General features: G+C 34.1%; 1 protein-coding gene across 1 annotated transcript in view; it reads left to right on the forward strand.

The window, feature by feature from the left end:
• The window catches only part of LOC145684787 (trypsin-1-like), a 46,639-nt gene extending 32,718 nt beyond the window's left edge, over window positions 1-13,921 (forward strand). Inside the window, exons 5-7 of the mRNA XM_081757156.1 lie at window positions 1,933-2,132; window positions 4,357-4,411; window positions 12,518-13,921. Of these exons, the coding sequence (XP_081613282.1) occupies window positions 1,933-2,132; window positions 4,357-4,411; window positions 12,518-12,639 (377 nt within the window). The 3' untranslated portion in view covers window positions 12,640-13,921. The remainder of the gene's footprint in view (window positions 1-1,932; window positions 2,133-4,356; window positions 4,412-12,517) is intronic.
• Window positions 13,922-15,099: the final 1,178 nt, after the last annotated feature.

Here is a 15,099-nt window from a genome sequence, read left to right on the forward strand (position 1 = left end):
GGAGCAGCTCTAGGAATGTTGCCAATCGTAATAGCGTTTCAATGCTAAATGTTGATCAATATTCATTGCAAAGAATAGTGCGGGATCATATATGTCGATCTATACTGCAAATTTACGTATTTGTTTTAGACTCAAACCAGTAGACATTCAGCCTTTCTATCACCTTTTGAAAATTTTAATATTCTTCGAGCTCTGCGTTATGCTTTACTTTCTTGTTTATTCCATGAACTTTCTTTCATATATTTGGCACACTCATTGCACAGGGAAAACAAGTCTGATTTCAGCCATTCTGAACATATTTCATCTTTAAGATCTCTATCTAAAATTCCTTTTACACCTTAAAAGATTCAGGTAAAGACATTGTAAAAAAGATCTAGGTCTAAACTTCCCACTAGGAAAATGTTAAAATGTCCGATTGTGTGGGTATTTTGAGATTTCTTGAGTGTGGGGATTATTACAGTTCGTAGATTTGGTAGATTTCTCCACTTGTATGTTGTTATAGCCATTTGTGCAGGCGTTATGAAATTTTCGAAATATGAGGATTATCAGCTCCTCCCACAGATAATTCTTATAATGAAAAGAGGAGCGTGTCGACTTCTCTATGTACCTTTACAGATTTTACAAAGTCATTAACGACTTTACCCTGACACTCATATTTTTTTTTTTGAATAAATGGTAATATTGTTTGAGCATTTTCTTAACACGCAGTTAAAAGATAATTTTTATGGGGAAAGTAAAATGCATGCAGATCCACATAGATCCGTATCTTAACCGAACAGAAATAGAAATGGCCATACAAAAATTAAAGAAATGCAAAACTTTGGGGGTTAATGAAATTTCAGATGTAGTTATTTAAATAAAAGATAAATGTGCACGAGATACCCGAACCTTTTTCCATCTGGAACAAGGAGAAACTCACAGAAGAGTGGATGGAACCAATCATTGTTCCAACTCACAGGAAAGGCGAAAAAAATGTAATAGGTGTCGAGGCATCTCTCTTTTCTGAACATCCTATAAAACCCTCTCGAATACTGTGAGAGCAAGATTTACGAAATACGGAGATAAATTTCTACTGCACAGCTTATCAATTTTACATAATTCCGCTCTGATACGTCCAACATCATCATTAGTCAAATGCTTTTAAAAAGTGGCAATACAACACCTCTGTTCATCAAATTTTTTTTAAAAGTATTTATTTTAAGTTATTAGGTTAAGTTATTCGTATAATTATGTGTATAAATAGAGCTTTAATGCTTCCTTTTCCCCCTCTACTTTCGTAACTTTAGTTTTCATATAATTAATATTACTTTATTTAAGATTTCCTCTGCTAATTTGTTTATATTATATTTTTCTTTCCATGAAATCTGATTCCATCACATTTTTTAAAAAAAAAAATGGTATGAAACTACAAATCAGAATTAACACACTCGGGAATACGGTAATTTTAATATTTTATTTTATTATGCTGTTGGTATTTTCCAGTTAGAATGTGTTAATGGAGGTGTTTGTTGTAATCGTTATTTGTCAAATTGTGTGATACTGATATTTTATTAAAAATAAGATTCGAATGCTTAAAGCTCATTTATGGCTATCTAGGGCACATTTTGAAGCTGAGATTATGGGATCAATGATTTTGGCTGAGTCATTGACGTTATCAACTATTTTTCCAAGTCCAGAAACGATTAACGCTAATGATTGAGATCTACGAAATACATCCATTTGGCTTTACAGAAAAGCATTTGACATATTTAAGTTACAATAAATAACATTTGTTTGTATTGAAGTCGTTGTTATCGCTTTCACATATCATGAAAAATGCATAGGTATTTTCTGAATACTTTAAGAAACAGTTTTACATTTATTTTCTGTGAATCGTCTCAATATTTTAACTTAATTTCTTTTTATTTATCTTTCGTTGAAACTTATTTTAAGAGCACAGCATTCATAACCAACGGTTAACTATAGCTGGCTGGGGAATGGCAGACAATGACGACTTTAGTCATGTGTTGATGAAGGCTCAAGTATCATCGAAAGAAAGGAACGAATGTTTGGCTGAGTCTCAGTACACTAGCGAAGAACTGAAGGGTGACCACTTTTGTGCCTCTGGTCTTCCTGGGGTTGATTCTTGTACGGTAAGTATTATTGTTTACTTACTTAAAGTAGGCATAATAACAGTTAGTTAAATATCTGTACCTCAGGGCTGAAAGGTTGAGCGTGAACTTTTTTAAGAAAGTATTTCTTGTTTGTTTACATATAATTTTGGCCGGTTCAAGCTCCTAAGTAAATGTCATTTGAGAATTGTAAACATATGTTAACACGATAAATGTTTATTTCATTTATAAAATCATACTGAAGAAAGTTAACACTCAGAATCTCTCCTTTCCGTGCACAACTGACTAACAGATACAAAAAAAAAAAAAAAAAAAAAAAAACGTTAAATTTAAAAACATATAATATCCATTAAATTTTGTCGCACAATTTTACAGCATTTTCATTTTATATTTAGTAATTATCAGTTTTGTATGGTAAAACAGTAACTTTTCATAATACTCGTAATTAATTAATGTTCCAATATCAATAATATTATCCTGTCTGTATTTTGTGAAAGTTGTACAATTGTTTTCACAAACCAACACAATTGTAATCTGTAATTTTAATTTACATTGATTAATTTAAAGTAAATTTTAATTTTAACCTTTATTTTTCGCTGATATTAAATTTTATTTAAATCAAAGTTTCTCATAGCCATGATTTTAAAATTTAATCGTTTATTATTACGTTTATTATTTTCACAATTACTACTGCACTCTTACATTATGAGTCTTTCTGCTGATTTCTTCAGTCTCAGGTAAAATTTAGACATGTTATGAAGTAATTCTAGGAACTATGAAACAACCACTTCTTATAGCACAAACTTCCACAACATATTGGGACAAATTCTTACTTTATATGAGACCTGAAGTTAGCATTTGCCAGCAAACAAAAGAACAATAAACGTCTAATCGTGTGACTAAATATCAATTACATTCTACTACTTATAGAGTTAAGAATGATATGTTGCATTATTTTACAGAACTGCTATACATTGTCAATAGCCATTGATCAATACACTGTTACAATGGAAGTGAAGTTCAAATTATAACTAAGAGTTATGTTTTGGTACAGAATGTCATTGAAAGCAAGACATTCTGCATGGCAGTGGTGAAAAATCCTAACTACATGAGCTGACATAAATTATTGAGCACTTCCTGTAGGGCATGATTGTAGGGAATGATTAAATTTGGCATGATTGTAACTCTCCGTAACTAATCCACAGCAAATTGCCAAAAGTGAACATTTTTAATTTTTAGGGGGTCTAAAGAGGGAATGAAGAATTTCCCTACGTTATTTAAATGGCCCTTTTTGGGACCTATAATATCATGTTTTAGGTACTTTGAATTGGAATAAAAACTTGAAATTCGGTATGCTCGTGCGCTTTTGTTTGCGTTACCTAAGTGAATCATCACAAATAAAATTTCCAACCGTAGAACAGTTTTATGGGGAACGGAAAAATCTCTTCCATATTAATTATATGGGACGTCTTCTACACCCCAAAATTTTAGGCACTTCCGGCAGGATTAGAATGATGAAATTTGGCGTGATTATAGCCTTCGAGGACTAACCGACAGGAAAATTGCCAAAAGTGAATATTTAAAAAAAATATATGGGTCTGAAGGGGGATGAATAAATTCCCATGCTATTTAAAAGGGCGTTTACTTTGGATACAAAATCTTATCTTTTAGATATTTGAAATAGGAAAAGAAACGATAGAATTGTGAGTTTAAGAGGTGCGAGGCCGTAGGCGGAGCAAAGACAGTGTGTGGGGGCGAAGCCTCCGGATGGGCAGATTCAGGAAATATGAAGAGCAAGTTCCCGAAATTCACTGTTGATGCAAAAGCCGAAAGACAAGAAATGCGAGTCCGTAGGCCGAGCAGACTGGGGCATCTGGGGGCGGAGTCCTCAGCTAGGCAAATGCTATTTTTAATATAACCTTTGAAGTAAGCATGATAAACTCATTAAACCATATAGTGTATTACAGCATAGCCAGAAATCTATCAAGTTATACAAGTTCAGTATTGATGAAAAATCTTTTGCTTGTAGTATTATTTTTCACCATATATATACTAACAGAACAATACTTACTGTAGAAACATTATGTAATAACACTCAAATACATCTTGAGACATTCTTTATATTGGACATTTTTCCAGGTAACTGTAAATGTCGAAATTGCAACATTTAACTATATCCTGTGTATATGTTGTTCATTTATCTGACATAAAATATACATTTAATTAATTAAGAATTATTTTCTAGGGAGACAGTGGAGGACCAGCGATGTTGCGAGAAAATAATAAAATGTATGTTCTTGGTAAGTTTGTAAAGTTTTTGCAATTGAATCTTTTATTTAACACTAAACTAAACTATAAATGAAGAAAGTATATACTTCTAGCTTCACAATATTATTATAAGATATGTTTGCTTATTTGGTGTTACCTTGATATAATCAGTAATTTACCTGTAGAACCAGTAAAGCTCAAACGTTATTGGGAAATGTAACTCTTAAAACATACATTTAAATTAGAAGGGTGATAGTTCATGCTATCTCGCCCCGAAATCTATCGTGGAAGTGATCACTCGAGAAAATGTATATGTTTCTATTGGAAGAGTTCCATCTCTTCTCAAATCTGTCCACGGAAGTTCTCTCTCTTCATGTATCCAATTTTAAATGTTATGGAGTAAGTGTAACGAATTTCACAGTATATTGCATGTTTGGATATATACATATATAATATATTTATGAACGGTTCGTCCGAACATAATGACAGATCATATTTTATAACTTCCGAGTAAACGTGAACATGAAACGAAATGAAGTGTTTAGTTTATCGTTACGATTATGCACCAAGGCTGAGAGAGACGGGGTGATAATGAGAAATAATTGAAGTGGGAGGAAATGGAAGAACCCGAGAAAACCCACGCACACGGTGCTTGTTACCACAAAACTCACTTGGTGTGAGATGGCATCGAACCAGGGATCCCACGCACCAGAGGCAAACGCTCTAACATTGAGCAACAGCGTCGGGTAAGTTTGGAAAGAAAGTTGACACTTCCGTCCAGTTCATTGCAATTGCACAAACCAAACAAGTTTCCATTAACTTTTTCGGAGGTATTTTCTAAACAAAATTATCTACATACTCTTTTGAGGTTTGACCACAACCCATTCTACCAAATATCTAAGATTTATCAAAAGTGGCGCTTAACATTATATTCACCCCTGTCCCTCATGTTATCAATTATAAAATTACAAAATAAAAAAAAAAACTAAGTTATTTAATATTCTCATTCTAACATGATAGATACGACATGTGCGTTGTCACCTTTTGCTTTTAAGAATTTAGTATTTCGTCTTGAAGTTCATACTGCAGTTGGTCCTAATTCTGCAATTGTATTTCATTATTTTATAATGAGGTTACCTAATTTTGCAACAATATCTCTATGTTACTGATTTTGCGATATATGTTTATGTATCTAATACATTAATAATAAATTCATTGGACATTTTTTCACATAACACATCTGGAATTACTCACTATTATTGAACGAACGTAGTTTTTATCTTGTTGTTCAAGTCACCTGACGTAAACAAGATATAGCTACTTACGAAAATCTATTTAAAAATAAGACTCATGAAATACACATTGAAGAATAGGGCGTGAAAGAGAATTTTATACAGTTAATGAAATAAATAACACAGATCAAGTGAAAAATGAACAAAAGTGTGTCTTAATTATGGTTCTCGTATCACCTTTACCTCATACATCTCTAAAATGTTATATTTATAATTGTAAAAATTACTTACATATCTACATCAAAGCTGTTTACTGTAAATTCCAAAATATTTTGAAGTTTGACAAAGTGTGTATTCAGTGATAACTACCTGGCTTACCCTCATTCACGTACCAAAATTGTAAAGTGTTCTAACATAATAATTTTGAGGGTTTACATGCGTCTATAGAGTTTATATCTTTGCAACCAAATATGCAACAATAGCATGCATTATACGTGACATAAGTACTTTCGAAAGAACTTTTTATACCCTTTCTTTGTTTTATTTGTGACAGTACTTAGAGAAACACAATTAAGCCTTACTAGTTATCAACTATGTCTACAGAAAGCTTGAGTATAGCATTACAATCCATTGTTACTTTTTCTCTGCATCTTTGCATTTACACACAGATGATTTATAAACAAAATAATATACTCTGCTTTCACCAATTAGTTATAGTATAATTTTTAAACTTGCACTTCCTGCTCTAATACATCAGAAAAAAAACCCACATATGCTATATTTCATCTAGTTTCCTAGATACATGCAGATGATGAAGAGGGGAACATTGCTTCATATAACGGAATAATGTCCTCTATTATCAGCCACCTCCACAATCTTTTACAAGTTTATATTATTTCATTTTATAAGATACTGTGAAATCGAGCATGGTGTGACATTAGGTGCACTTACATTACATAAATTAGCACACACTATTCGCCTATGAGTATAGGAACAGAATACCTCTACGCTATTCTAATCCATGAAGTTTTGCTGCGTTAACATTTCTGCCTGTACCAATCTAATAATATTTTGCTTTCACACTTATTCCCGATATTTCTAAGAAACTGAGTGAATGATTACATAAGTGAATGCCTAACTAAAATCGCATTTTGTTTTGCCTTTTTTACTAGCTTCTACTGATTTAGGTTCGATCCGAATTACTGCTTATCTTTATCCAAAATCTAACCCACCAGAAGAATATATGCTGTAATATAGGGTAAATCGGAAGGAGCACAAGCTACTTTTTTCTTTATTCGTGGTTAAGAAAATGACTTCAATTTTATAGTAACAAACTTAATGAATGCTCTAAAGATTGTTGTAGTCGAATTACCTGTCATATTAGTAGAAAACAAGCTGTCCAACATCCACGAAACTTTCTGCGTTTTAGTGCCGTCTACTAAGAAGAGTAACCAGGTGCATTGAGACTGGTGTGGGCTAGGCTAGAGTGAACGTTTTAATCAAAGTGCAGAAATGAACAGCGGAGATGTGTGATGCGGAATGCAGGGCTCGCAGATAGGTTTTTATGTTTTAAAAAATGGGAAGATACGTACATTTTCATTTTGTATACGTTTTACTTTCAGTATCTGTAAAACTATTGTCAAGGATTACAAAGTGTGTGTTCCCTTTCACCACCTCTTATTATGTTCGTGTGTTTAACCAGCTAGACGTAAATTCAAATCTAATTCGGTAATTAGGATCTTATTGTAAGGAATAACATCCAAAAACTGGGACCTAAAAATTTAAAAAAAAAGAAACCTTCCTAACAAAATGAAGACTTCTCTGATATTTTTTTCATGAGACTTCCGAAGCTCGTACATGCTTCAAATAAGATTCATATCTAGGGTTTCGAAGCCAGCAATGACAGGTATTAGCAGTGGGTATATTTAGTGAATATAGCACATGCACTCACGGAAAAAGAAGTTATGTGCAGTGTACATTCCAAAGAGAAGAACACAAGGAAACTCTTCGTTCTTCATAAGACGAAGATATGCAATTATGCTTCTCACAAACACGATTTTTCAAGGACAACAATCTCAAAGTACTTGAAACTTTTAACAGTAATCGTGTTACTAAATACATACTCGTATTATTTCCAGTTTGAGAAAATCTTTAATACGAGGGTAAGTCAACTGAAAACCATAAAAGTAGAAATAAAAATCCGCATATGGCGCCAGTAAGCTGTAAGTTGGCATGCCTGTTTACGATAGTATGCCGGATGTCTCCTAGGTGGCAGCAGCCGGCAGATGCACAAACACCGGCGTAACAACAGTTCCAAAATGGCAGCCCCACTAGCCACATCCACCAACGAGGAGCAGCGTTCTGTGATTCGGTTTTTGCGAAGTGAAGGTGTGAAACCGATTGACATTTTTAGGCGAATGAAGGTTCAGTATGGAGACGCGTGTTTGTCACAGCCACAAATCTATGAATGGTGCCGGAAATATGCAAATGGTGTTACGTCTGTGGCCGATGCTCCACACCCCGGCCAGGCTCGGCGCGTAGTGACTCCAGAGACCATTGCAGCCGTTGAAGCCATCGTTTTGGAAAACCGCCGTGTGACAATAGACGAAATTGCAGCATGTGTACACATGAGTCATGGATCGGCATATCATATTGTGAATGATGTTCTTCAGTTTCATAAGGTGTCTGCAAGATGGGTGCACTGAGAAAAAAAATTGTAGGTGGCGTACTTAAAAAGATAGGTTACATGCGTAATTCCTGTAGTTTTTGGACTTAACGTACAGCAGACGTATAACTGAAAACGCATGTTTTACAATACTTTCTGTATAAGTGTTTTATCTATACGAACTTTCCGTATGAAACAATGTAGGCGGTCAGGATCTCACATACAAATGGACGTATATAATATATAGCTGACGAAGGTAACATAAGTATATGCAGGTGATATACGGAAAACTGTTAGATCTCAGACATCCTGCAACGGCATGATGTAACATCTAAGGGCAGTGCCTATGTAGCATACGGATAACGTATGCTCCGTACTGATTTCTATAGTAAGCAAGACGATACCGTATATTTCTACAATATATCGTTGTCCGGAGGACGGATTTTTCTCTGTGTGCCCCGACAACTGACGCCTGAACTGAAACAGCGACGTGTTGATGCGTGCCAAGACCTTTTGTGGCGTGCTGAACGTGACGGTAATGCCTTCCTGTCACGAATCGTCACTGGTGACGAAACATGGGTGCATTACCATCAGCCTGAAACAAAGCGAGCGAGCAAAGAGTGGCGCCACTCCTCATCACCGAAATCCAAAAAGTTTCGGACACAGCCGTCTGCAGGGAAGGTTAAGCTGACTCTGTTTTGGGACGAAAAGGGTATCATCTTGGAACACTACACGCCACGAGGAACCTCTGTGACGAGTGCTACGTACTCGGACCTCCTAAAAAATCATCTCCGGCCTGCCATCAAAACGAAACGATATGGATTGCTGTCAGCCGGTGTGCTGCTGCAACACGACAATGCACGGCCCCATACGGCGCGTGCAACGGTTGCGACCATCACAGACCTGAAATTTGAATGCCTCCTACATCCCCCTTACTCGCCAGACCTCGCACCGAGCGATTTCCATCTGTTTGGTCCGCTCAAAGAAGCAATGGGCGGCAGGAAGTTCCACTCCGATGAAGAGGTACGCAACGCGGTGCACGAGTGGTTACGCCGTCGCCCAAAAGACTTTTTTTCTGCAGGCATTCAGGCTCTTCCGAAGCGCTGGCGGACTTGCATTGAACGAGGAGGGAACTATGTTGAAAAGTGATTTACTTCTGTACCCTGTGTGACCAATAAATAATATTTTAAAAAATAATTATGGTTTTTATTTGACTCCCCTTCGTAAAACATTGATAATAGTTTTCATTCTGATGTGTGTCAATCGATTTACTATAGAGACAGATACGACCTTAAGCTCATAAAATTTTAAACGTTTTATGGCAATGAAAGTGTCAGAGCCTTCGTTCATCTAGCACTAAACTTTTAGAAAAAAATGTTATCATAAGCATCACTACCGCATTCACGGAATTCACTGAGCACTGTAGAATCATCAGGAAAATTGAGTGTGTACACTTTGTAATTAGCATTTGAACAAATCTATGTAGTAATTTTAATTCAGTGCATCGCTGTTTATGGATGATCAATTAACAACGAAGTTATTTGCAAAAAAAAAAAAAAAAAAAAAAGGATATCAGGGGTATAGAAGCAAAACCTGCTAAATCGTTTTTTCAATTTTGGCAGGGAACGAAAGTAAAGTGACTCGTTGTTTCAGAATTCTTGAACAATTGTTTTTTTGTCACTTTTGTTTCGTCTCCTGACAAAATTGAAAAAAAAAGTGGAGTTAGCAGGTTTTGCTTCTATACCCCTGACATTTTCTCTGTTAACTCTTCAAATAGTCAAAGATGTATCTGAATAGTAATCTCATTTGAATCAATCTTGATAGGTTTGAGTCTATTCATGGCAGTTCAAAGTTTTACAGGGGATCTTTTCCAGCCTCGTTGAAAATATTTTCTTTCTCAATATTGTTTATATACGTAATATCTTTGGAGTGAACACTGAAAGCTACAAGTAATTCTTATCAAGTACGAAACAAGCTTTAAGGGTTATTTATATGTGATTAGATATGCAATAACACGAAGAAAGATTTTTTAAAATTTTTCTTCACATTTTTACTAGGGAAATTTTAGATTCTTAAAGTAGATTTTCAATTTTAGTGTTGAGATAACACTACGTTTCACCATCTTTTTCTCATTATAACACAAGACACACTGTATCCAATGATTTGCTCTTTTTCTTTCCTATCGAATGACCAATTTTCTTTAGTTCATTATTTTGTTCTCAATTTTCTCTTCAGATTGGAGTAATTGAGTGTTGTTTTCCAGTATCTATGATTTGTTTATAGAGTTATTAGATTAACTTCAATGACAAAAATGTTTTAGTAAAAGTTTTATATTGTTAGCAGTAACTGTTCTGAAAATGTGTTTTATTTTACGGAATAAATTATCATTTAAAATTTATAAATAAATTAGAACCGTCTTGCTCTAGGATTACATATAATTTTATTAAGGCGGGGAGAGAATATTTAAAACAGTATCCAGAACATTTTTATTTCAAAAGGAAATGAATAATATCAGAATATAACAATATAGAAGGAGTTACTATGAATAATGAATGTTAACATAAGATCCTAAATAGTAGTTTATGACTCGAATCTTGTAAATTGAATTCTCTAACCTGGGGGATAATATTTTTCCCTAACGGTGAACGAGATATGAGCAAGATTTTATAGTAAACCAACACTGATAGTGTATCTGTTTCTTGGTTTATAGTACTCTTTTTCTTACCTGCCCGATTGAATTTAGACAACCAGTAAATAATGCATAGACAAAGATGTATAACATCCAGTAACTTGATAACTTACACTTGCAAACAACATCTACAATGTTAGAAAAGCAATCTAGACAGCTACTTACGGACTAAACATATGACTTATAAATACTGGATGATGTAAACGTCCTTTCTTAATTGTAGAATCCATTACAGGGAAATGAAAGTGGTACTTGAAGAAGTAAGTCATAAAATCCATTTAAAAACTGCTTTCTATGGTAAAATAAACTCTATCCCTAAAAGTAGAATACTTTGCATCTCACTGTCAAAATATTTTATTTCAGCCTCTTTTACTCACAACAGTTTCCTACTCATAGTTACTTCGTATAGTACTCATAGGAACTGATGGCAAGATACCTATTTATAATATTGTTTGTATACCCATGGTAAGAAGGTTTATATAGTCAACTAATTATTCCACTCTACTTTCTTTCTCTGAATGGACACGCTTAATTACAATTACTTCATTTTCCCATTCAATAGTACTTCACAGATCGTGTGAGCAATGAAACATTGCTTAGATACCACTACAAGTTTTACTGGTGAACCGATAACAAACGCCACTGCAACGCAAGATAAAGTTTAGTATCAAACATTGTGTGTGGGTCCGAAGTTCAGCTTTTTATAAATTTTCCAGAAGTTGCACTTTGTCCTTAGACAAATTTAGAAAAGTTAAAATTTGTTTTCGACTATGAAACTAAATATTTTATTTAAGAGAACAATTCAGTAAAATTGAATCGGCAAAGATTCAGCGGAGTATGGGGAATATGAAGCTTTATCAACTTTGCATCATAACAATATACTTCTCGAAATAGAAGTCTTGCAGTAAGCAGCAGTTATCAATACACTTTTCAAGCAACGATAGTGCATGTCGTCTGTGCTGAATGATGCACTCACGAACCCTTTAAGTGACCCATACGTTGAATTTAACGTACAATAGTTCTTTGCCAACTGTCTATCTCTTAGGCAATTCCCGTGTGCTTTGATGTGCAGTACGATGGATCAAGTATTTCAACTGGTCCTTATAAAAGTAGGATGGGCAATCAGAACGTGGGGTATCACTCGGGTCAAAATTTGCACCTCAGGAATCTGTAAAACAAGTTTCGGATGGCCCTTTCAACAATAATGTTCTCTCCATATTTTGCACAGAATTGTCTGGGGCCTGTGGGGAACTAGAACCTTTGTTGAACTCGCGTAGTAAATTTCGGAGATGATCCTTCTTTTCAACTTCACATTCCATACTTCAGACCGCCGTGAAAGACAAAAAATGATTACCACCAACAAGACCACGAATAGTGCTACACGTTACTGATAATAGCAACAATTTGGTATATTCTGGTGCACTGTGAATCATCAGTAACGTCTAGAAAAAGAGTCCTGAAAACGAAATTCGAATGAATCAATCAATCATGAATCCAAATCCGAATTATTTGGTTTTCACATTTCAAAATATATTTTCTATTTTTATTGCAGGACTTGTATCTTGGGGTTTCCGCTGCGCCGATGCTGATTTCCCTGGGGTGTATGTGAGTGTGCCATATTATGCAGATTGGATTTTAAGGAACTCAAAAGATGGTAAATTCTGTAGAAATTAGAAGAAAGAAAAAAGAAAGAACTTTCAATAAACACTTTATTATTCGAATTATCTGCTACAAAAATTGAAACGTGCACGAATTTCTTCAAAAGTGTATAAAGCACTGATTTTTCTATTCCAATTATCAGTTTCCCGCACCTGTTATGGACATTTTTTATATTAAAACGAAGTATTTTGTTTCAAACGCTCGTCAGCACATTTTCACACGTTAAAGTATTATCGTAGTCTGATGGAATTCTTGAATGGACAAAGTAAACGCAAACGTAAAGTTAAATATATATAGATAGATAGACGAAACAAAATTAAAATAAGTACAGGTTTATTTTTCCCGGAAAAATAAACATGCCAAACGTGTCTTGGATTTTCTCTTATTATTCGGTAACGTCGCAGTTCCAATAGTTTTAATGACCCTCCAAGGCTGATCTAGATTTGCTCTTTCGTGATGAAATAAATCACAAGTGGTCAGGCTTTTTGTTGTTCATATATTGAAATATTTCCCTGCTGTGCAAGGTTTATTTTGCCTAAATAAAAAAAATCAGGAATAAAATGTAAACTATTCAGGAATTTTGCATTGCACTAAGAAGACGGACTAAAGACTTGTTCATGTTATGGAGAAGACGCTATAATAGGACGGAAAGAGTTCAGGGCGATGATGAGTGATAGTCAGAAACATTTCACGTAGAACAGAAGTGAAAATATCTTCATTAGGAAAATTAACTTTGGAGAAATTAATAGAGAAGCTGTAGCACTTGTTTCTATCAAATTAATGATGTGTCTGTCATACGATATGAACTCATACATTATCTCTGCATTTTTGCCTTTAAACAAGGAGCAGGTTGGACAAGTATATTAGAAATCAAATTGGAGATCCTTTTAAATTATTCATGAAATACTAGTACTATTCTTATAGAAAGTAAATGTCTTTTATCGACAACCTGTTTCCTGTCTCCCTTAGCCCAAAGGGCATAATAGTAGAGAATTGAAAAGAAATATAACACATCATTTTTCGAACGCTGTTTCAATTCAAAAGTATAAACTTTATATATCAAAATACCTGGCAACAGTAACATAACTCAGGATACCAGAACTTGATTCGACAAAAGTCTTAACGTGTGAGAATATGTCAATACGTGGGTAGATGTTTATTTCTCTGGACATCATTATAAAATCAAAAGTTGACAAATTTTGTTCTTAAATGTAAACTCTTAAAATTGTTGTGTGGTGTATAATGAAATCGATTTCATGTAATATGTGTAAATAAAATTAGGCATATGTTATTTTAAATCGTCTTATAATGAAAACACAAGTAGTTGGTACCTAGTATATAATTAGTACTTTATAGTATGCATGATAGCAACGATGTACAAAATGTTTAAATATATATTAGTTTTATAGCTAAAAAAGTTGAATAAGAAGAAATATAAAATTAATGTAATGATAAAATGGAATATGTTTTACTTTTATCCCCTTTCCTTGAAGCATTATGGACCGAAGCTACCTCGTATTGTTTGGATCCTCAATAAAATGAATAGGGATGCCCTAAGAAAATATTTTTTTTCCTTCTAGAATACGATAAAATGCTATTTGTAAGTTTATTTACGACCTTGGTGAGTTTCATGTAGAATAAAACCAAAATAATAATACAGTTCTTTATTTAGAAGTATGCGTTCAATCATTAGGAAAATACTAACAACCATCTGCCAGTTGATAGTATACCTTACTACACATACTGTGCATAAATAAATAACAATTTCCTCAAAGTAAAGATTAGCAGTTATTATTGGTAACGGACTATATACGTACCTTTTTGGCACACAATTTTTGTTCGATTTTCTCATGAACTACACACGAAAAGTTACGCTCAAGCGTGTTACTATGTTCATTTCGATGTGATCTGTAGACTGATATACGGTATATGTCTTACATTTTCACAATAGTTTCGTTAAACAGAAACAAAAAATTAAGGGTTAATTAAAAGTTTAGGCAATGTCTCATTAACCATACAATGTACTGTCATCTTTCTACTGTCACAATGAAGAGGTTAATGAGGATAAACTTTTTTTTTATAAATTTCAGCCCAATAAGTGACATGGCTCTTATACAGAATCAATGTTTAGGTTTGCAAATTAATTTGCTTCTTTCCGATTATTTTTCCGGAAATTACGTATGACTTTTTACAGTTAGGCATATCATTTTATTGATCTTAACAATATCTATCGATTGGTATAGCCCTCTTGGACGCATTGTTTTCCGTTAAACTCTAGTGATACGAGCTCATTTGGCACGTTCACTACAGCAAAGACAAATTATAAAAGATTTGCACTTAAGTATCAGATTCTGACTTTCTTCCGTTGAAGATACAGTAATTCAAAAGACTCAACCATGTTCAAAGTAACTGTTGATGAAGAATCTTAGAATATGACTCAGGACGAAGCAATCCACCTAAAGCAAGTTTTGATAA

This window comes from Thermobia domestica, chromosome 5, assembly GCF_964235325.1.
Source record: "Thermobia domestica chromosome 5, izTheDome1.hap1.1, whole genome shotgun sequence".
In the NCBI taxonomy this organism is placed as follows: Eukaryota; Metazoa; Arthropoda; class Insecta; order Zygentoma; family Lepismatidae; genus Thermobia; species Thermobia domestica.